This window comes from Passer montanus, unplaced genomic scaffold (genome assembly GCF_014805655.1).
Source record: "Passer montanus isolate IOZ18808 unplaced genomic scaffold, ASM1480565v1 scaffold25, whole genome shotgun sequence".
Lineage (NCBI taxonomy): Eukaryota > Metazoa > Chordata > Aves > Passeriformes > Passeridae > Passer > Passer montanus.
In genome coordinates, this window is record NW_024367149.1 from 1,429,878 (window position 1) to 1,450,256 (window position 20,379).

The 20,379-nt window shown below is 41.9% G+C and overlaps 1 protein-coding gene and 1 long non-coding RNA gene across 2 annotated transcripts in view; one reads left to right on the forward strand and one right to left on the reverse strand.

Moving 5' to 3' along the window:
* Positions 1–4,779: 4,779 nt before the first annotated feature.
* The window catches only part of ST6GALNAC5 (ST6 N-acetylgalactosaminide alpha-2,6-sialyltransferase 5), a 64,241-nt gene continuing 48,641 nt past the window's right edge, over positions 4,780–20,379 (reverse strand). Inside the window, exons 3-5 of the mRNA XM_039711795.1 lie at positions 16,664–17,073; positions 11,758–11,865; positions 4,780–5,150 (exon numbers count right to left, since the gene is read on the reverse strand). Of these exons, the coding sequence (XP_039567729.1) occupies positions 4,919–5,150; positions 11,758–11,865; positions 16,664–17,073 (750 nt within the window). The 3' untranslated portion in view covers positions 4,780–4,918. The remainder of the gene's footprint in view (positions 5,151–11,757; positions 11,866–16,663; positions 17,074–20,379) is intronic.
* On the forward strand, positions 5,189–16,352 carry LOC120503331. The gene is made up of 3 exons (XR_005627716.1): positions 5,189–5,623; positions 10,270–10,412; positions 14,598–16,352. It is a non-coding gene; the product is annotated as an uncharacterized LOC120503331 (long non-coding RNA).

The following is a 20,379-nucleotide window of genomic DNA, read 5'->3' on the forward strand; positions in this document are numbered from 1 at the left end:
GAGGATCTTTCTTTTTTTTCCTGTGTTAACTGTAACTTCTTTGGAAGTCTTTGCAAACCTAGCTGTGGAATTCCAAGCAGATCCATCACTTGGATCTCTTTATCCCCTTGCTTCAGAGAACCTTGAAGAACACCAAATAGTATTGCAAGGCAGGGTTTAGCTTACAAAAGCTGCATTACATCTTAGCCAATCTGTCTTTATGACTCCTGATTTTGTTCTCCCAGGTTTCCATCTGTTTGTCTGGGATTGCTGGGGCTGTCTGTAGTTTTCCTCTCTGTTCTGTTTTCCTGACAACTCCTGGTCAAAGCACTCCACAGCAGACAGGGACACTGTGTGTTGGTCATCTCTGTGCAGCTTCTCTGGTGTGGCCTGGCCTTCAGTGCCAGGCAGACAAAGGGATGTGTCCCTTCTCGGCAGTGCTGTGCAGCCCTGTGCTCTCCACTGCCCCCCTGGAGGGGGCTCAGCACCCAGGGATGCTGGTTCAGGGCCTGCTTCCACTCTGCCTGTGCTGTGGAGGCTGTTCCACAGCTGGCCCAGATGAAATCACCAGCTTTGCTTCTGCTGTGATGCTGCATCTCCATCCACATGGTGGTCAAAGGGCATCATTTGACATTTCATGTTTTGGTGTAATTTTCAGTGTGAAAAACATTTAACAGTCTAGTGGTTTTAAGGGTATTTAGCATAAGCACTGCCATTTGGCAGTCATTTTATAAGAGTCTTTGAATTTTATATTTTTCTCCTTCAGCAGAGAGAAATTTCACACCACCTTAGACATTTGTCCTTTCCTATTTCCTAGGGTTTTTAAAAGAATATTTCCTAGTTTTATATTAAACTAGATTGTCCTTAATTTTTTTCCTTTTTTTCTTTCAAAATCATATGTTCGTTATATGCAAGGTGTGCCTTTGCAGCAGGCAGCTGGAAATTCAAAGTGATCAGTATGAACTGGTAGTCCAGGGAAGACAGAAGTATTGGTACCTGTAAGGTTTCTGTAGTTCCTTTTGTTTGCTGTACCTTTTGCTGCCTTACAAGTACTCTTTGACTGTTTAACTGCTTTTTTTTTTTTAATCCCTAAGCTATGTTTTAAATTGAATTAGAAATTGTATCTCTTTGCATCAGATTGAATAACTAACTTTCATTATGGAAATTATTATCAGCATTTTTTTGAAGTTTTTGTGGCACTTAGAGTCAACTGACAGAACACTGCAAAGAAATCTATGCAAGACAACCATTGCTATGGAGCCAGGACATTCCTCTCTGTCAGCTCCAGCCTGAGTGTGATCTCCATATTCCAGGGGAATAAAGCTAGATGGCACAAGGCACATTTCATTGCTTACTGTTTAGATTCCCCTCACCCCATGTCCCAATGCTTCTCCAGCTATTTTTATCTTACTTGCAGCCTTAGAGGTATTTTGGGTAAAAATCACTTAGTTTCCTTTGAAGTCTGCCTGGAAAATGCAGCAGGACAAGTCCCAGAGAAGCAGCTCCATAAGGATTTTATTGGTTTACTGCTCTGTGTGAATGGACATGTGTTCTGCTGGACTGAGCCAGGGCTGCCAGTCAGCAGCCCCCAGTCTCTCCCAAATCTTGTTCCAAGGCTATAACTTGGTTTAATTTCTTAACCTCGCCTTTCCTCAGTTTCCTTATGAAGTGTTAACTCTCTGAGGTCTGCAGCACTTTGGGTGGAAGGTTTCTCCACGTGCACCAAGGTTTGCTTTGTACCATGGTGCTGTCACCATTGAGCCAACAGATCACAAAGCAGCTGTGGTAATTTTTGTTCTTGCAGAGATGTTTTATCATTCTCAATTCCAGCTGCACATATCATGGTGTAAAAACTACAGTTCTTCATGATGAAAAATATCTCCTGACAAAGGCAAGTGTAAAAGCCTAAAGGTATGCAAGGAGTTCAGAACTAAACTAACATAGATCTTGAAATTGCTGGTATCTGTAAACACTGTTTTGCAACACTTTTAATATGTGAAATGATGCGCTGCAGATGATGAATCAATCAAATTATAGTGAAGTGTGAGATGACAGCATAAAGCAGACAATGGCAGCAATGCCTAGTTTATACTACTTATCCCTAGGCTGACAGCATGTACTGTCATAAATCTGTTTGGTTTATAACTAGGCCATAAAACCTTACATCAGGCTGAAATGCAGCAGGATTCTGTAGTTCAAAAACTGTGCATTTATAGAGAAATACATCAGTGATTTGTTAATTAAAACTGCAGTACTTTAACAGTTATTTACATTTCTTTTGCACTCTTATAACTTGTGCTTTTTGGACTTAATTTATGTTCCCCGTAAATCTGTGTGATCTGTTTAAAACTTGCTGTCTCCTTGGCTTCATCAAATTTCTTTTTATATATACAGGTGTGACTTAGAAAATACTCCTTCATAATTTTTGTAATTACGTGGGGGACCTTGCTGAAACTTCACAGGAGGTTGATGGGACTAAAGTGAGTTGGGGTTTGTTTTGTTTAAAATGTGTGTATGAGGGTAGCAAGAACAGAGAGCTATTAACAGAAACTGAATAAGGAATGAGTTACAATGCTTGTCTTGGCTCTCTTAGGAGATTCAGTGTCCTTCCAGTTTATTCCATGTTTCTTCATATTCTTAATGCTTTCCATATGTACTTGACACTGAACAGTCTTGCAGAGAGTCTGGCAAGTCTCTGTTTTTGCAGAATACTAGAAGTAGACCAGTGTACTCTAAATGACCTAATTTTACCAATAGCATAGCTAAACATACAGCATACACATCCTGCAGCCCTTGACTGATGGAAAAACTAAGAGCTCTAGTTTAAAATGACAAGATCTTTTTATTATTGTATCAGTAATAAAACAGGGACAGAAGCATCAGAGGACCTACTGTGATCTGTACCATGTCTTGCAGTCACATTAGAAATGATCTGTAAATCAGTTTGACAGATTTCATCAATTGGGGCAATATATGCTGGATGCACAACCAGTACACATGTTGAAAGGGATGTTCAAACTGCCATTAGTTCAAAACCCATTCTGTTTTTTTATAGAATGCAGTGAAATCAAGTGGAAGGAATAAAACACCATCAGTGAAAGAAGGAGAGGTAAACACCAGCTGTCAAGAGAAAGGTAACATGCTCTTGGCATTCAGTTTGTAAGCTGAGTGGTGTGTACCAGGAAGAACACCAAAATAAAGCTTTTAAGGCAAAATACATTAGAGATTCTTGCTTTTTTGGGCAGGGCTGCAGCAAGACAGTGGCTCTTGGAGACTTGCACTTCAGGTCCAGGCAGTGTTACAGAGGTGACACCAGTTTGCCCCTGCCAGGACAGTTCACTTTGTCCCCAGAGAATCAGGGTATCTGTGGGGCAGCTGCAGCTGTTGCTGTCCAGTTTTGGAAAGAGGAAGACCACGAGTTATAAGGGGGTTTAAATGAGAGTGTTTGGTCCCAGTTCTGTGTCTCACCTCTGAGGTTCAGCTTCTTGGATTTAGGTGTTTAAAGGTAGTATCTTCGTTCTAGCTTTTGCACTTGTCTAATGAGAGACACCTTTCATCACCTGAGATGTGTTTCATGCAATAGTTACTGATTACTTCAAAAAAAAATTGAGATTTGATATTTGTGAAGCAAAAGGAGAAGTAATACTGTAACTGAAATCTTCTTTATTCACACGGCACACGTAACCCAGTAATTCCCACTGTGAGGTTCCATACACAGCAAGAGCATTGTCCTTCCCCTTTGTCTTGCAGGGACTCACCAAGCACGTACAGGTACTTCATGGGGAAAAAAAAGCAAAAAAAAAAAGCAGAGTTTAACTTTGCTCCTTTCAGGAGGACAATTTTGTACTCGTGGAATGCTTTTCACATCCCAGCTTCAGTGTGATCCAGAATCTCTGAGATCAGTGATGATCTTGGGACAGTGGAAGGCAGAGATTTTTGCAGGTGCGGTGCTGTGATCTTTCTGGCTACTATGACTGGTATTGTAGTACTGGTAGTTTACCTTCTTCATTCCAGAAATTTGGTCAACATTGTGCTGGGCAGCTGGGGCCTGGTTCATAGTCTGTTGCCTCAGGAGGGTTGCTGGCAGTCTCTTGTAGGAATACAAGAGGCAAAACAGAACACAACCCCTCCTTAGCTTGTCTTCACCGAGAAGCTGCTGCCATGGCCAGTGGGGGGTTTGGCTTTTTTTGGATAAATTTTGTTTGCCCTCCTTCCTCCCACCCCTATTTAAAAAACAGCAGCTCGATAGCACAGCAGCAAATTCATATTAATATCAAACAGAATTTTCACTACCATTTTCGTATTAACATAAGATGTTAGAATGTAAAGTGAGCTGGATCTGCACATGGGACCACTCTTGCTGTTAAAGGCTTTAGGCTGGAACAGAGCCCAAAATTCTTAGAAGAAATCCAACATTTCTTGATCAAATATTAATTACATGCCATATAGAATTATATATTTCAAACAACTTTTATAAATAAAAAGCTAGGCCTTTCAAACCATCAGCAATATTAATTTTGGATTTAAAATATTATGAAAGATAAACAACCACATAACTGTGAATTAGAAAAATACTGGCCTAGGTTGCGTAAAAACCTTCATTAAATAAATACAGAAAGTTTTCACTATGAAAATTCAGTGGCATCGTACTTAAAAAAGCCATAATGAATTAACGGTCCCTTAATGACACTCAGGTTGTGTTTCACAAATCACAAACACACACAGGACGTCAGATGGCCCCAAAAGGTGATGGACTGGGTTCATACAGTTTAACAGCAAGTACTGGGGGTGTGTGCTGCTCCTCCATGCCAGCTCCTGGCTGCTGCTGCGGCTGCCAGCTGCACACCCTGGACCCTTCTCCTCCAGGCTGCCGTGCCGGCCCCAAGCTCCCCAGGCTGCTGCTGCGGGAGGTGCCGTGGCTGGGCTGTGTGTCCGTGCCTCAGGCCAGCGGCCTGGCCCCGGCGGGGGTTGCAGGGAGCGGGTCTGGTTTCCAGTCTGGCTGGAAGAAGCGGATGTCGAATGTCCGTGCCCAGTTCTCGAAGACGCGCTTCTCGGTGATGAAGCGGTGGTGGCTGCCCTTGCGGCCCCGCTCGTGGGAAATGTACATGGTGCACTCGTCTGGCCCCAGAGGTTCATAGTAGTGATAAGGTACTGAAAGATGATTAGGATCCCTGTGGAAAAAAGAAAATAGATGGAAGCCCAAGATGTTCTTTCTTGTTGATTGAAAAGATGCTATCTTTAATGAACTGATGGGCTCAAATCCACTTTTTCTCCCAGTTAAACTATGTAGCTGGCTTTTTTCCTTGCATATCTAATACATCAGAATGGGGCAAAGGTGTTGTCTTTGTCTTTTGCTCTCCTTTAATCCTCTTCCTCCCAGTTAAATGAAGGACAGCAGAAGCTTAGAAACAAGGGAGAGTTCTGCAGGGCTGTGTTACTAGTATGAAATTTGAAGTAAACTGCTTAAAAGAGATCTAAATCTAGATTGTGATTTGTTAAAGGTCTCACAGAGGTATTTCCTGCACTGGGGCAGAAAGAGAAGATGACAGAGGTGGTTATCTGTGTCACTTCAGCTCAGCTGAACGTTCCCAGCGTGCTGCGCGAGGTTCCGAGAGCAGAGCTTCAGTGAGGGTCTGCACACCAGGTCAGTGGTACAGCCTGCTGCTGCTGGCATTTTAATCAAACGTCTGATGCACAAATGAGTTCTTTATTTTACAACAGCAGCTTTTATGTATCTAAGCTAAAAATTAAAACAGTTCACCCATAGTATCCATCTGACCTTGTGAACCTGTTCACATTTCCCAGCGGGAGACCAGTGACTCGTGGTGACACATTGGCTATGCCAAACACCAATTAGATACTTAGAATAAAGTTCATTTTAGCAGTTCTGACCTCAGTGCTACCATGTAACATTCTGTAAATGGCACATCTGTATTATAATAAGCCAGAGCAATTCATTCTCCTTTTGTTTTAATCTCTACCTGCACCCATGATGGTTTTTTACTTTGGGCACAGGCGTTTTGGGCTCACAGGAACTCTCACACTCCCTGTGTCATAAATACTAAGTAAGCTGTCCCAGACAGAATTACCCAATTGTGTCCCTCTCTTCCTGATTGCTACCAGCTATTTTGCTGTGGCAGAAAATTTCCCAATGTCAGCATTTAGTGAAGCCTTGGAGCTGCTCTGTGTTACAGCCTGAGCTGAACAGGACCCCAGCACAGAGCAAGAAATCTGATACAGATTCAGGGCTGTCAGCTCTAATATACAGTTGATTATTTTCATTTTGAAGAGCTAATATTTAAGGTCGCTTTCAATAGAATGCATCCACAATCTGTCAGTAGTCTGTGCTGGTCATTATTTTTACTGTGTAATTCTGTCACCTACGCAGTTTTCTAATTTTTCTTATTTTGCCATTATCCTTATTGTATATGCAGAGATAATGTATAATATTGCTGCTGCTTTCCATTTGTGCCTTAGATTAACGTTTTAATTCGATCAGTCTGCCTTCCTTGTAACACAACATGGTGATCAATCTTGCAAGACCAGAACAACAATAAAATTACATTTCTAGAATAAGATGGATTCTAAACTTATTAAATATATTCTCAATGGAATACATAAGAGTGAAACAAAATCCTTCATCACCTCACCTTCAGAAAATGTATTTGCAATCTAAAGCTGCCCTTCATGTAGAAATTTATTATTTCTAAACTACAAATATTAGAACTCAATCTTCAATTAATTTTTCACTTTTTTGATACATTGGACCTCTTATTGTCACTTAAATGAATAATTTCCATGGTTACTATAAATCTAATAGGATACATTTTCATGTGATGTGTTTTTGTTAAGAACTACTAAACAAATAGGCCTCTGCCTCTCATTCAGACTGCTCTTCCTTCTTGCACTAAAGCTGGATTTTACTTTTGGGTCCTCAACCTGTATTGCTTGGTATAAATTTACTGCTTTAAAGTTATTACGATTAGTAAAGTCGAAATCTTATCTCCAACAGACCTGGGGAAAAATGCAGCCCCAGTTAACAGGGCAAAGTGAGCCTGTGAGGCTGCAGGTCCCTCCAGGCAAGGTGTTTTTGAAGCCAGGGATTCCACATTCCATGGAAGGCTCTGAACTAACACCAGGGTGTTCTCAGTGGATGCCCTTAGCTCCTGCCAGGCTGTAGCAGCTCACTGCATCCTGTGATGCCACCAGAAACAGCCCAGAGGCTCCGGGCACAGGGCCTGGCAGGTGAGAGGGGCAGGAGCTCAGAGCAGGCAGCCTGTGGGGCTCAGGGCTTGTGTGCAGCTCTGCTGGCTGAACTGGGGGTGACATCAGGGCAGGAACGGGGGCTGGTGGCTACAGACCTCTCTAGGGCTACTCTGCAGCTGACTGAGGTTCTAAGGCTAAATTCCAAAAGCTGTCATTTAGATTTGGAATTCTGAAGGGTATTTACATATGGAGGACCTTCTCATTTTATGAGAGTTCTGGATTCCCCCAGATTGTATGCTAGTAAGCTTTGGATTTGAATTCTGGCTTGAGTACACCATAACCCAAATTAACTGTGCTGTGTTATCTTCTAACACTGCAATTAGCTTGTGTCACCAGCAAATGAAATGCATGAGTAATTTCTATACGGAAATTGCTTGCCACCTCATTTATTAACATTAAAACAGATGCTGTTTTATCACTGACTGATACTGGACATTAATCAGTATTTTGTCAGACTCTGCATGCATATTAATAGCACAGCTGGGAGGAATCTCGGGAAGTTCCTCTGTAAAATATCCTGTGCTTCCTGCCTGGTCACCTGCCAGCACAGCACCCGTGGAATGCTTGTACCCCTGTCAGTCAGACACTGTTTGCCACTTGAGTGCACATTTTCCCACAGATGGTATCCACCTACAGCAAAAGCTAGAGGAACAGCACAAAAAAAAGGCAGGGAATTCAGGCCACCCCATATCACATTCTGGTCAGCCTCTTTCCTTAGAAATCAAGAGCCATAATAAATCCTCTAAAACTATAGGTACTCACACACTTTATAAAATAATTAATATTTTGATGTGTGAGTAACGTTTCATTTATATGTTGAGTGATGGGCAAGGTGCTGTGTCAGGACCATGAAGATTTCTAGATAATCTTTTGCCTTCTATTCCCAGGATCTCTTTTCCCTGACCTCCATAATTAGTCCTTTTCCAAACCATGTATGCATTTTGTTCTTAAGCTGATGAGGTGAGGCATATGGACCAAAGAGCAGGTCTAGCTCACATACAGCTTACAGTTTCTCATAAGCTTCAGGAAATGTAATCAGCAACAACTGATACTTTGCATTTGATTTAAAGGAACTGAAAGTGGAGACAGAGAGAGGTAAGAAAACACTGAAGTATTTAAAATACCAATTTTCAGGTGAATTATCATGGAAAATGACCTGGCAGTCAAATGAGGATTCTGACAGGAAAATTATCTGGTTCAATAACTGGAACAAAAATTATTCATATTAGTTAAAATAAGGCTCAGAATTAAGTTCTAAGCTTCTGGGAGTTCCAGAAGGCCCATGAAGAGGAGAAGAGTTAAAGAGGGTTCATCTCACCAACCCCTTGAGTTTTCTTTGTGTACAGAAGTACCCTGTGAACCACAGGGAACCAACCTTTCTGTCCCTGCTGCCCATAATGCCACAGACAGAGGCTGGAATTCCTACAAACTCACTAAGGCTTGTCTTGTCCTTCCCAGCCCTGCTGCTGAGCACCCACAAAGGGAAGCAGCAGCCTGCAGTGCCTTCAGGAATTGCCATGGTATCTGGGCACCACTGCCAGGCTGCTGCTGAAGGGAGGCAAGAGGAGAATCCAGCATGTCCCAGATCTGGAGTGAGTGCTGTGCATGCAGGGCTGCCAAAGGGAGTTCTGAGAGGGAAGTGCTTCCCATCTGGAAAGGCTTGGATTGGATCCCTGGGCACTGGAAAAATACAGCAAGATGGTTTGTGTGGCTTGGGCAAAAGAGGGAGAGGTGTGCACACTTCACAAAAATGTTTGCAGTGTGCATGGAAGCTCAGGCTTTCATCTTACTACAGAATGCACAAGACAGCATGAGAGGAGTATCAAGCCATTAACCCTTACTACAGCATAAATCTGCAAGCAAAGGGGTTTGAAATTACTTATAGCTTTGCTGTAAAGTATTAGAAATTTATAATAATTAGGACACCAAGTCCAGTTCAGCTATGAAACTCAGTATCCAGTGAAAGTAAATAGAAATGAATCTAAAACACCTTGTTGCAACTAATAGTGACAAATATTTTAGTCTGTGCTCCAGACTCCTTCACTAAACTATTTTTCCTGCACGGGTGCAAAGCAGTTTGGTTAATGATCTTAAGCTAATAATTTGTAGCAGAATCAACAGCATGAGATTCCTGGTACCTTTGAGGTGTCCTTCACGTTACAAATGTGACACTAATTTAGTTCCATGACAGTGATCACCACACTCATTACTTATTCCACAAATTAATACTTCAAAATGAATGGGTATCTATCTGCTGAGTTATAAATTTGGTGATACTAATTATGAACAGAAATAAGATTTTTTTCAATCTTAATGATTCCTTAGTTGCACAGCAAGTAGGATACCCACACCAATCTAGCACACACACATTTCAGTTGTTTTGTTGGGACTTTTTGTTTTGATTTTTTTTATTTTAATAGTAGATTCTTATCCTGTCTGACTGAAAACCAGGAAATATGGCTTACAATTACAGAATATTTTTTTTCTGCTATTCTGTTCTGATGTCTTATTTCTTTGAAAGAAGACACTTCTTAATGAGTGGCTGAAGAGCCAGCTAAGAAGGTTAACTCTATTTAAGGCAAGAAACTCCTTTCACAGATCTTCATGGACAGCTTCTTCCAGGCATGGCAACTACAGTTTTCATCCCCTGGGGAATCAAGCTGAAGTAGAGACATTTCATATTACTTTGATTATGAAATGACCTCTTCCCTTTTTACAACCAGGTGTGTGTACTTTATGTTAAGATTTTTTATGCAGGCTGTAAGACCAATTACATCTTTCACTGGTAGGACTGATCTACAGCCTTTCTTGTGTTATAATTTAAGTCCATTTGATTTCATTGTACTGATTCCATGAAAGCCTTTCATATGCTCTCATATGCAGTGACACTTTTAGTCTCTCTCAAACAGTTTGTTTGGGTTAAGCTGGATTTTTAAAAATGTGTATCTAAACTATTCTGACTTTGTCTGAAAAGTCAGGATTACACATTATTTTGCAGTAAAATGCTGTCTTCTGTATTTTTAGATCATCAGTTTAAGAATTACTTCCATGTGCCATGGGAATGCAGCCACTTCTGGAGTAAGACAGACCAGCCACTTAACAGAAACTGAAGTAGCATGTGTTGGCCAACTGAGATGACAGAGGAGCAAGATGCTGTGCTGTGGAAGGTATTTGTGTTGTCTGGCATATCTGATCTAGTCTGCTATTTTCCTTGGAGAATTCATTATGAAGTCTGGCAGTACATCACAGCATTTATCATCAGTATTTTGTTATAATTTGTAGAAATTCTCACAAAGTGGAGTTTAGTGTTGACATTTTATGCTGTGATTTCTTTGGGGATTTCTATAACGTGCCCAAGACAAATGCAGATTCCTGAACGATCCTTGTAAGTGCTCAGAGGAAAGTCAAAGCAGTCCCATTCTTTGAGACAAACCCAGCACTGCAGCCTTGCCCTCCCTGCCCCTGAAAGGCATCTGGAATTACCCAGTGAACCAGACCTGAGGCAGATCACAGCATTTGCAACAGAAAATTTAAGCAAGTACTTCTTGAAGAGGGGTTTGTGAGCAGGTGATGAAACGCTGCACTGAGGCCTCGTTCCAGACTGGCTCCAGCTCTTCCTGGGTCACCCAGCAGGACAAATGGCATCAGCACTGGCTGTGGGCAGGAACCACTCAGTGCTGGGTGGGCAGGTGAGACTTATGCCAGCATCAAGACTGCTGATGTAATACAAATGTGTCTGTGTTCCTACTGGTATCCTGGCTAATGCAATTTTGGTACTTTTGGTCTAGCACTAGAAGTTCTGAAGTCTCTCCCTGTGTCACTGATCCATAGTGGGAAAGGCTTAACCAGGACCTGGGGTCTGGGTCCTGAGCACGGCTGGAGGCAGAACAGGGCTGGAAAAGGGGCACAGGCTGTTCTTTGCACAGCAGCTTCCACTGCCACAATTGTGCTGCCTCTGCCTCCTGTGACCCCCCTGCCACGCCCAAAACTGGGGATCACAGGATGGATTCTCTGGGGCCAAATTCATGGGGACAGATTTCCTGGGCACTGTGTAGGAAACTGCAAGATTGGCATTCATGTGACAGAGGTACAATAATGTTAATTTGAGTTGCACAGAAAGTTCAATTTAGAAACTAGTCACTGTGAGAACACTGTTCCTCTATTAATTTGGGGGGAACTCGAAAAACAAATTAAAAGTAATATTTTCCAGTACTTCTTTCTTCAGATTAATTTCATGCCAATTATTGCATTACTTTTAGCTGATAAATATTCAGAGACTAAAATAAAGCAACAAGATGGATTAATTCTCCCACAGTACAAACAAATTTTTAAAATATTTTATATAACATAATTAAATGCTGTTTGTTGTTTTCAGAATGAGATCATGGGACATCTAATTAATTGCTTTAAGAGGACTAAAGACTTGTTGCAGAGGAAAAAGATTAAAAGATTCAGATATTTATCTGTAACATTACCTTTTTTGGCTAATAATGGTTCTAAAATAAATCCTACCTGCAGAAATCCGGTGGCACCATGCCATAAACATTTATCCTGTCACAGAGCTCTAATGCGATAGTCATTGTGAACCAGCCCGTGCTAAGCCAAGTGTTGGATATCTTCCTGAAAGCAAAAACATAATTAAGTTTCTAAGCTGGCAAATAATTCCTGAGATTTATTTATTTATTTATTCATTCATTCATTCTGAAGCAATTTCTTGGCATTTTCTTCATTCTTGTAAAAGGCTTTGAAAACTGGGAAACCAAGACTACTTTGCTCGTCCATCTTTTAATGATTTTTCTGGTGCCTCCTGTCAGTGGAGTAATCTGGGCAGGAACTTTCCTTCAGTAATTAATTTTAGGCACAGCAACATTAATATTTAGCTGACCTTTTGACTTGGTTTCTAGAAGCTCCCAGCCCCACACTGTGACTGCTGGTAGGAAACTCTTTAGTTGGTGGCAGCTATGACTGTCCCATAGCCAGCCTGGGAAATCATCATCCTAGGAACCACCCCAGGTGCCATCCCTGCCCGAGGGGAGCCTGACAATGGGAATGACAGCACAGGCAGGGAGCCTTTAAGGCAGCACACCTCTTCTGCCTTCACTGCAGGCTGGGATATGGCTTTAAAAAAAGCTCCGCTGATCCCAGTATTAATTAGACAGAGTAGGAGATACCACCCTGTAACTGCTCACAGATGTAAGGGATTTAAAAGTTGTGTTTAAATTTTGCTGTATCACAGGTCCTTATCTGCAAAGGTTCACTCAAAGGTCTCCTTTCAAATTCTATTAAAGAATAAGACAGGAATTCTCCCTAATGGCTCCTCACCCAGCTAGGAAAGTCCCACAGGAAGAAGTTCAGGCTTGTGTTATCTGCAGCCCAAAGAGTCCTCAGATCCCTGCTGACAGCCTGTCACAGACAGGCTCTCCCTTCATCTCCTGCTAAAGCTGAGGCACCAGGGGAGCAAGTGCAGGCTCTGGGAAGGCCTGGGCACTTCACCTGAATGTATTAATGTAGGACCTACATTAATCCCATTCCTCCACACCTGGATCTGCCAGATACCTGTGAAGCTTTGCCACAGCCCCCCAAAAAAGCACAGCAGAAAACATGAGGTTCTCTTCAGAGAAGTCACCAGGGAATCCCAGATCCTGACCCAAGTTTCCAAGGCCATCTTTTACAGTTTACCCAGTGATAGCAGGATGTGGAACAGTCTTGGAAGCAGGGACCTGAGGCCACAAAAGCCACTGCAAGCAAGTGCCAGCAATCACTAACATCTAATTCAGCTGACAGGAGCCACCACGCAGCTTCCCAAGCTAATGCTAAACAAGCTGGTTCCAAGTAGGTCACCTACAGGGCAGTAGGAGGAGATGTTTTGAGCACTGTCAGATTGAGGAATGCCTTGTACCAAGGTTTCCCATTTCCTCAGGGAATCAGACTACTACAAGGAAAAAAAAAAGAAGTGGTGGTGTCTGTGCCAGCTGCTTAAAAGACAGTTCTAAACATAAGGGAATTCTTTGACTAAATATGCCTGGAGGATGCTGAGGAGCCTAGGTAATTTGTCCTGTCCTTAGTGGATCACCTGATAATGTATAAACTCCCGAAACACACATTTTTACTGCTCCTGACACACAGACTTTCAAGCTAAGCTAGCATTTGGAGAATGACATGTTATAAGCATCTCATTATTTCCAATTATGGGGCCTTATTTATTTTCTGACTGTGCACTGAAGCTTGGGGGTGCTGGTGCAGTTTGTCACAATGTCATAGCTGGGTCATAAGCTCAGTGGAGGCCTTCAGGCACAGCAACAATATAAAACAGTGAGAATTTTTGGCTCAAAATTATTAGGAAAGAGCATGGTAGGGTAACCTAAAAAATGTACTTCTCTGCCACCTAAGAGATTCTGAGCTCTGAATCACTAGATAATTCAGGAACATGTTCAGGCTGAGTGGTTTGGAGCTTGCACAAGTCTACTGTTCCAGGTGCCCAACACTTACATTCCAAAACCAAGGGAGCAATTGCAGCCAGACACAACCAAAGCCTTGCACAGGTCAGGGCACCAGCCAGGCTCTCTGCTTTATTTTCTGGGTTAGGTTTCTCTCTGTTTACACACACATAGGTTGTCATTTAGTGTTTTCCAGAAACAGAAAAACAACTGAATATAACTAAGCTGGCTTAGAAGCTGAATAATCAAATAAAGATTCAAAAATTCATTCAAGTACCACTCTGCCCTCTTTAAATACCATGTGTGTAGGACACTGACACAGAAACAGGGTTACAGTGTCTTTTCCTGCATTTCCTACAAGATCTGAGCAAGAGTCAAACAGAAGGATGCTGTTTTTATACCTAATCAGCAGTAATGAGAGAATATGAAGAACTGTCATGTGCTTATTAGGGGAAATCATCAGATTTTTTTTATATGATGAACTAACACACTGTGCTGATAATTCTGTAGTGCACACTAAATTACAATTAAAGGCCTTTCTGCTCCACCAGAATCTCATTTATAATCTCTTTGGAAATACTCTTCCTGCAGTTATTTAATTTATGCTGCTTTTATCTAATTACTATAATATTGGTTCTGAATCGTATTTTCTTAATGTACCTTTATTCAATTATAAAGTTATTTTCAAGTAGAGTTACTTTATAATGCCAAATATATTGCTCTGCAGCCTTTGTATTTCACCATGCTATTTACCTGGCAACGTTTTCTGGAAGTTTTTCTTAATTTCAAAATAATTTTTTTCCAAAAAACACAACACATCCAATTACCTTTCATCATTTTCAAGACAGAAATTAATAGTCTGATCCTTGCAACCTTGCAATCATGCTTCTCTCTCTTTCTTTTGTTTTTTTGTAGGCACTAATGTCAAGAGCTCAGCAGAAACCCCCTGGGGAACAGCAGCATTCTGGGCTATACAATGTTCTGCTCCTGCCCCCACAGTGAAGTTTTTCCCTTACAAATGATTTCCTATCCATGTTTCATTTGCCTTTCTTCTGTGCAGCTTATTCATTTATTTTCATCTCCTGTTTTAATCTTCTTAGCCTTTCAAGTATGCTGTCTGTGCCCTCTAAAGGAGTGGTTCATTCAGAGCAGAGCCTGCAGTTTATTAAAATCAAGAGGGCCTGTTCCTCAGGCTGACTTTTGCTGGCATCTGAGTGCCCTTGATTCACACTGGGAGTTCAGGGTGCCCATGACTGAGTTCACTATAAACTTGTTACAATGTCATTAATGGCTCAAATGCCTTGAGAATATTTCAGGACGTGAGCCTGGTGCCTGTGCAGAAAAATAAATGTTTTCATCACACTCACTACAGGCCTCTGGCTCTGGATGGGTGATGCAGAACCAGAAAGAGCAGCTTGCCTGAAATTGCACAGCATGTGTCAAAAAAAGAACAGGATCCTGGCAATGTCAGGGAAGGAAGGGGACCCTGGCTCCCCATGGCAGAACTGAAGTTCTGAGAGTGAAGCAGGAATGGAAGCTGTTCCTCAGAACTGGGGACAGCACATGATCCTACCCTGGATCACCAAAAGCACAGTCTGGGAGAGGAGGTGGCAGTGTGCATTCCTTGTGTCCAGGGCCTCCCCCTGGGGTTTTAGGTGGCCAGGTTACAGTGCAATTACAGCTTTGTTGACTTTAATGCCTTTGTAAATACTGAGCACACAGATAACCCTCTGCACATTTCCTGAAGGGTTCAAATGCTTAATTCACCTTCTCACTTTGCTTTACTCTGGAAAAGACAAACATATCACAACTGGCAGGGTATCTCCCCTTGTTATCCTTCCTTCTTGTTCTGGCAGAAACCCCAATACACCAATTGGAAGATGAAGAGAAGAACCTTTAATGTTACAAAACTGACCAAGTTACTCTGTGCTTTTGTTTGTGCCTGAGTCAGCCACAAACTCAGATCCACTATAACTGAACAGAGCTCTGCAAGCAAACCATGTGGAGTGTGACAAAGGCAGCAAATGCCAAGCAAACATTGCCTTCAGCCAGGAGGATACAGCAGTTTCCTCTAACACTGGTTCTGCCTTTCTCATGTAGCCCAGAAAATGAAATCTATGCTCAACTCCACAACAGGATTGTTTCCTGTTCAAGCTTTGGGGTGTGTGTGTTTTTATTTGTAAGGTAGCACATCTGACTGTAAGTTACTGCACAATAAACATTTGTATCTAAGTGGGGACCCTGTGCCATTTTTACAGCAGCATATTTAATAAGTAAAAAACAGAACTTCATTAAAAACAAATGTCTTTCGTGCTGGGAAGTCTTTAGTTTGAATGCCCATTTTCAAACATTATATGTGAAAATGCTCAAGTACTGCAGTGGGTCACTTACTACAAATTTCATTTGAAGATCAGCCTACAAGTCTCATAAACAGTGTCATAAAGATGTAACTATCATCATAACTTTCCATTTTCCAGTTGCAAATGTAAGATGAACTGTTCTGAAGCACCTAATGTATGACTAATGTTTATTTGTTTTACAAGAAGCTTTACAGCTGCAATGTTCCAAAAATGCTTAAATTCAATAAACAGCTATTATAATTCACTGAATGGTGGCATTTCCTCTATAAGAAAACATAACCTATCCATTCTAATTTTTCAGAGTCAGTGAAAAAAACTTTAATGTATATTACCCCAAAGTGAGATTTAAACAGTTCCTGCCTCCTTGACTCTATAAACATTACATCCAGACTATGATATTCTAGACTGATGAGGCAATACCCCATACAAATCACTTTGATGCGTATTTTTTACTTACGTTACCACTGATGTTATTTGGCATGTCATGCCACATTACAACTCATGAGGCAGAGGATTTAATGGGCAGGATTGTCCCTCTGAGAGATCTGAAATTGGTATATATAAACTGCATTATTTTACTACTCTGTGACATCCCCTAGGTGTATCCATGTAAGTTCTCACCTGTCTTTTCCAGTCTCCCGTTTAAAAAGGTCATCAAATTGAAGCATCTTGTGGCGAGAAATCATATACACTTTTAGCTGAGGCAGTATCTGGTTCATCAGCTGCAGGTTATTGTACACCAAGCCTTTGCCGTCTCTCCTCATGTAGCTGCTGGGGCCCCAGAAGATGAACACGGCACCATGGCTCATGTTGAGGAGTTCGTTGCGGTTCCGCAGGATCCTCTGGATGCTGGAGTGCGCGATGACCCGCAGGCTGGTTTTGTTGCCGACGTCTCTGCCGTAGCCGCGCGTGGGCGCGTCGTTCATGCGGATGACGCAGTCGCTCTCGTCGATCCTGTGCCCCTGCCCGCTGCCCAGCAGGTGCCCGGAGCTGGTGACCAGCGCGCAGCTCTTGCAGTGCATCCTCAGCGGCTGCAAAGACACACTGCACGTCAGCTGCAGCCTCTTCCCTTTCTCTGCACTGCTCTGCCTTACACGCTCGTGCCGTATTTCACAGCAAAAACCTCCGAGCAATGTGCAGAAATCTCTCCCAGCAGTCTGCCCAAATAGCTGGGGACCCATTACCTGTACATGTTTGGGGGGAATATGGTGTAGATGTACAGCCCTTGGAGTTCCTCTGTGGAATCTCTCTGTGTAAATCCTCCTCTCCACTGCTGCTTCAGAAACAGAAATCACAACAGCCTCTCTACTCTTCCCAACTGCTTAGGATTGTACTTCTTCCACTTGCTATAACAGCTATAATTACAGTATTTTTTATTCTTCCACTTCCTTTTTTTTCCAGGAAATAATAAATCCTAAGTCTTCATAAGTTCATGTGTTTAGCTGTTCAACCCTGGGGTCAGAACATTTTGCTACAGGAAGAGATTGATACCCTGGCCCAATGCTTCCATGCTATTTGCAAGTTGTGCCACAACCACTGTGATGCTCTTGTACCTCCTTTATGGTTCAACAGTCAGAGCTGGTCAGTAATGTGTGTATTCTACATGACAGTGAGTTAGTGCACTGAACTTTTGCTACATTGTCAGGTCATGTTTGAAAGTTACTCAGTAAAATGGAATGGGAGGTGCCTGTTCAGTGAGTGCTGACCTAATGGAAGCAGAAGAGTAAAACAAGCTTTCATGAAAATGAAAATGCACGATAAATCATGTTACTGAAGTATGCCACCACAGGTATCAATTATGGAGGAGTGTGTCACTATCTACTGCTCAGCATGAGAAGTAAAAGGAGCAAGGGTTAAAAGTATTCCCAAAGTGCTTCTTTCTAACAAGAATACCATAAACTATGAGGTAAATAAAGACTGTTTGAGGGTATGCCTTGGTAGCCCTCCAGGAAATAGTATCTTGCACTTGGTGTGTATCTAAGTGTCTTTGAAAAACAACGAACAACAACAACAAAGCAAACAAACAACAATGCCCACCCACCCCTGAAAAAAACCCAACAAAAAAACCCATCAGATGAACCCCTGGCACAGAGAGTGAACTGCAGTTGCTTAATCATTCTGATCTACACATACACAGGAATCCAATGACTACATCAGTCTGCAGTGAGGCGCAGCTTTAAACTCTAAAGCTGAAAAGGATGCAAGATGTAGGTTTGACACAACCTCAGGCCCCTGTTTGAAAACGCTTTGGCCCAGAGTACTTGATGAGAGTGTTTTACTGTAGTAACTCGGTTTTAATTCTGAAGGTATTAAGTGGTTACAGTTATAGTCTGAGATTCTTTTTTTTCTGTGAGACTAGCTCATGAATGCTTAATGCTTTTTAATTAAAGAAAAAAAAGTATACAATCTGCACAGCGATTCAACCAATAAGCCTTGTATCTCCATCTCCCCCAATAAACAAAGTCCATTTCACATCTGTGGACTATAATCCAGGGCTAATGGTATGGGTGGAAATGTTCATGCCTTTGTGAGCCAAGGTTCCTAATGTAGTATTTACATGCATTTTCCTTTAAGCTTTCATCTGCCACTTTGATGAATTACCTAGTGAAAGGCTCTAAGGTGAACTGGCTGCTCCACCACCATGCTTAGGAAAGCAAGACAAGGTGCTAATGAGGTTAAAGGAAATATAGTCAGCACCAATGTTAACTCACACAGGTTTGAATATCCACATAGCAAGGCATTTTCACCTAAACAATCTCTGATGGTTTCTGGCCTACTGAGCTACAACTTCCTTGTTTCTTTTAAAAAAGCCTGCCACGGTATCTGTCAATTGTTAGGAAAAAAGGAAGCAGATCTGTGGAAACTTGGGGAGGGGTCTGAGGCTACCTATGAACATTAACACCCGCCAGAACATCTGTCCCAGATCTTGTGTGAAACATTTTCCTTCTGGGAAAAAGTCTTTAGACTGAAACAGTCAGGTATTGCCCAGCCACTTCCTGAATGATGCATGGGGGCTGAGCCCTTGTAGCTGCTCTAGGCAAGTAATTTTCAGTTGCCTCACTCAGATTCCTTCAGCTGAAGTCTACAAAACTCGCACCTAAAAATTATCAGAGGAATTCACAGGGAACAGCCACAACATTCTCACACCAGCTGTTTATAATGCTTTGACAACAGTGAGAGCAAGGGGGGGAAATGCCACTGGCTGTAATATCATCTCACTGGGAGGCAGCAGTGGCACCAGAAATGTCACCTACTTAAGCAATAATAATGGAAGCACAAGGCAGTTCTTTGGGATTGATGACCAGCTGGAAAAAGTTGATGGCCTGAGAATAACCAGGGGCCATTAAGCCAGAAGAACATTAACTCCACAGAAAACGCTGTTACAGTAATTATTACAGTGATATTTTGGGGAAAAAAGCAAAGTGAAAAGAAAGCAAACCCCATGAAATATGAGCTATATTTCAGGAGCCTTGCTTCAAAAAGGATAGGGTGAGAGGCAGGCGAGTTTTATAGCATCTTGTTAATTACTTTGAAGTGTAACCTATCATGCATGTAAAAGCAGCTGACATTGAATTGTACCCACTGTTAATAAGCAGCCACAGTTCATGTGTTGCCTGAACTCCATGGACAGCACCTCTGTGACAGGGCAGAGCACATGGCTACTGCTGCCACACAGATCAGGCACTTGGACAGCACATGAGCCAAGTACTGTCCAAAAAAATCGCCCAAATCACCTCTCAGTTCCAGTCATCTCAAGACACACGTGGAGAGAGGGAGAGCAGAGGTTACAGTACAGGTTCACAGTGTAGAGCCCCAGAAGATGGTGTTTTTCAAGGATAGATGGGCTATCCCAAGGGAATGAAGGCAGCAGGGGAACTGTCATGGGATAAACCCCATAACAGCACCTCTGTGCCCATGAGTAAGTGCAGCTTCACACAGCTACAAGTATTCCCAGAGGCCAAATGACTCCTAGCAACTCCCACTTCCAGAGATTAGCCCCAAAGTGCTGCTGCTCTATCACAAATACCTGATTTGGTTAATGAAACAAAAAACAATGCCATGGTGGTTTCTGTATTTTTCAATTTGAGGTAATTTGCTCTGTTATTGACTTTAAAATCTACATTGTCCAATGATCGAAAAATGTTATTTTCAGACACTTTAATGCTCAAGTGCTCAAGAAGAATAAATTGAAAAATGTTGTTCCTGATACAAAATAAGTTATTCTCAGACATAATTATTTTCTTTGTGATAAAATCAAATAAATTTTTATGCATATAGAAGTCTCTTGATTTTTAAAGCCAAGATTTAGACAAGAAGAGAGCTCTCTCCAGTAAAAT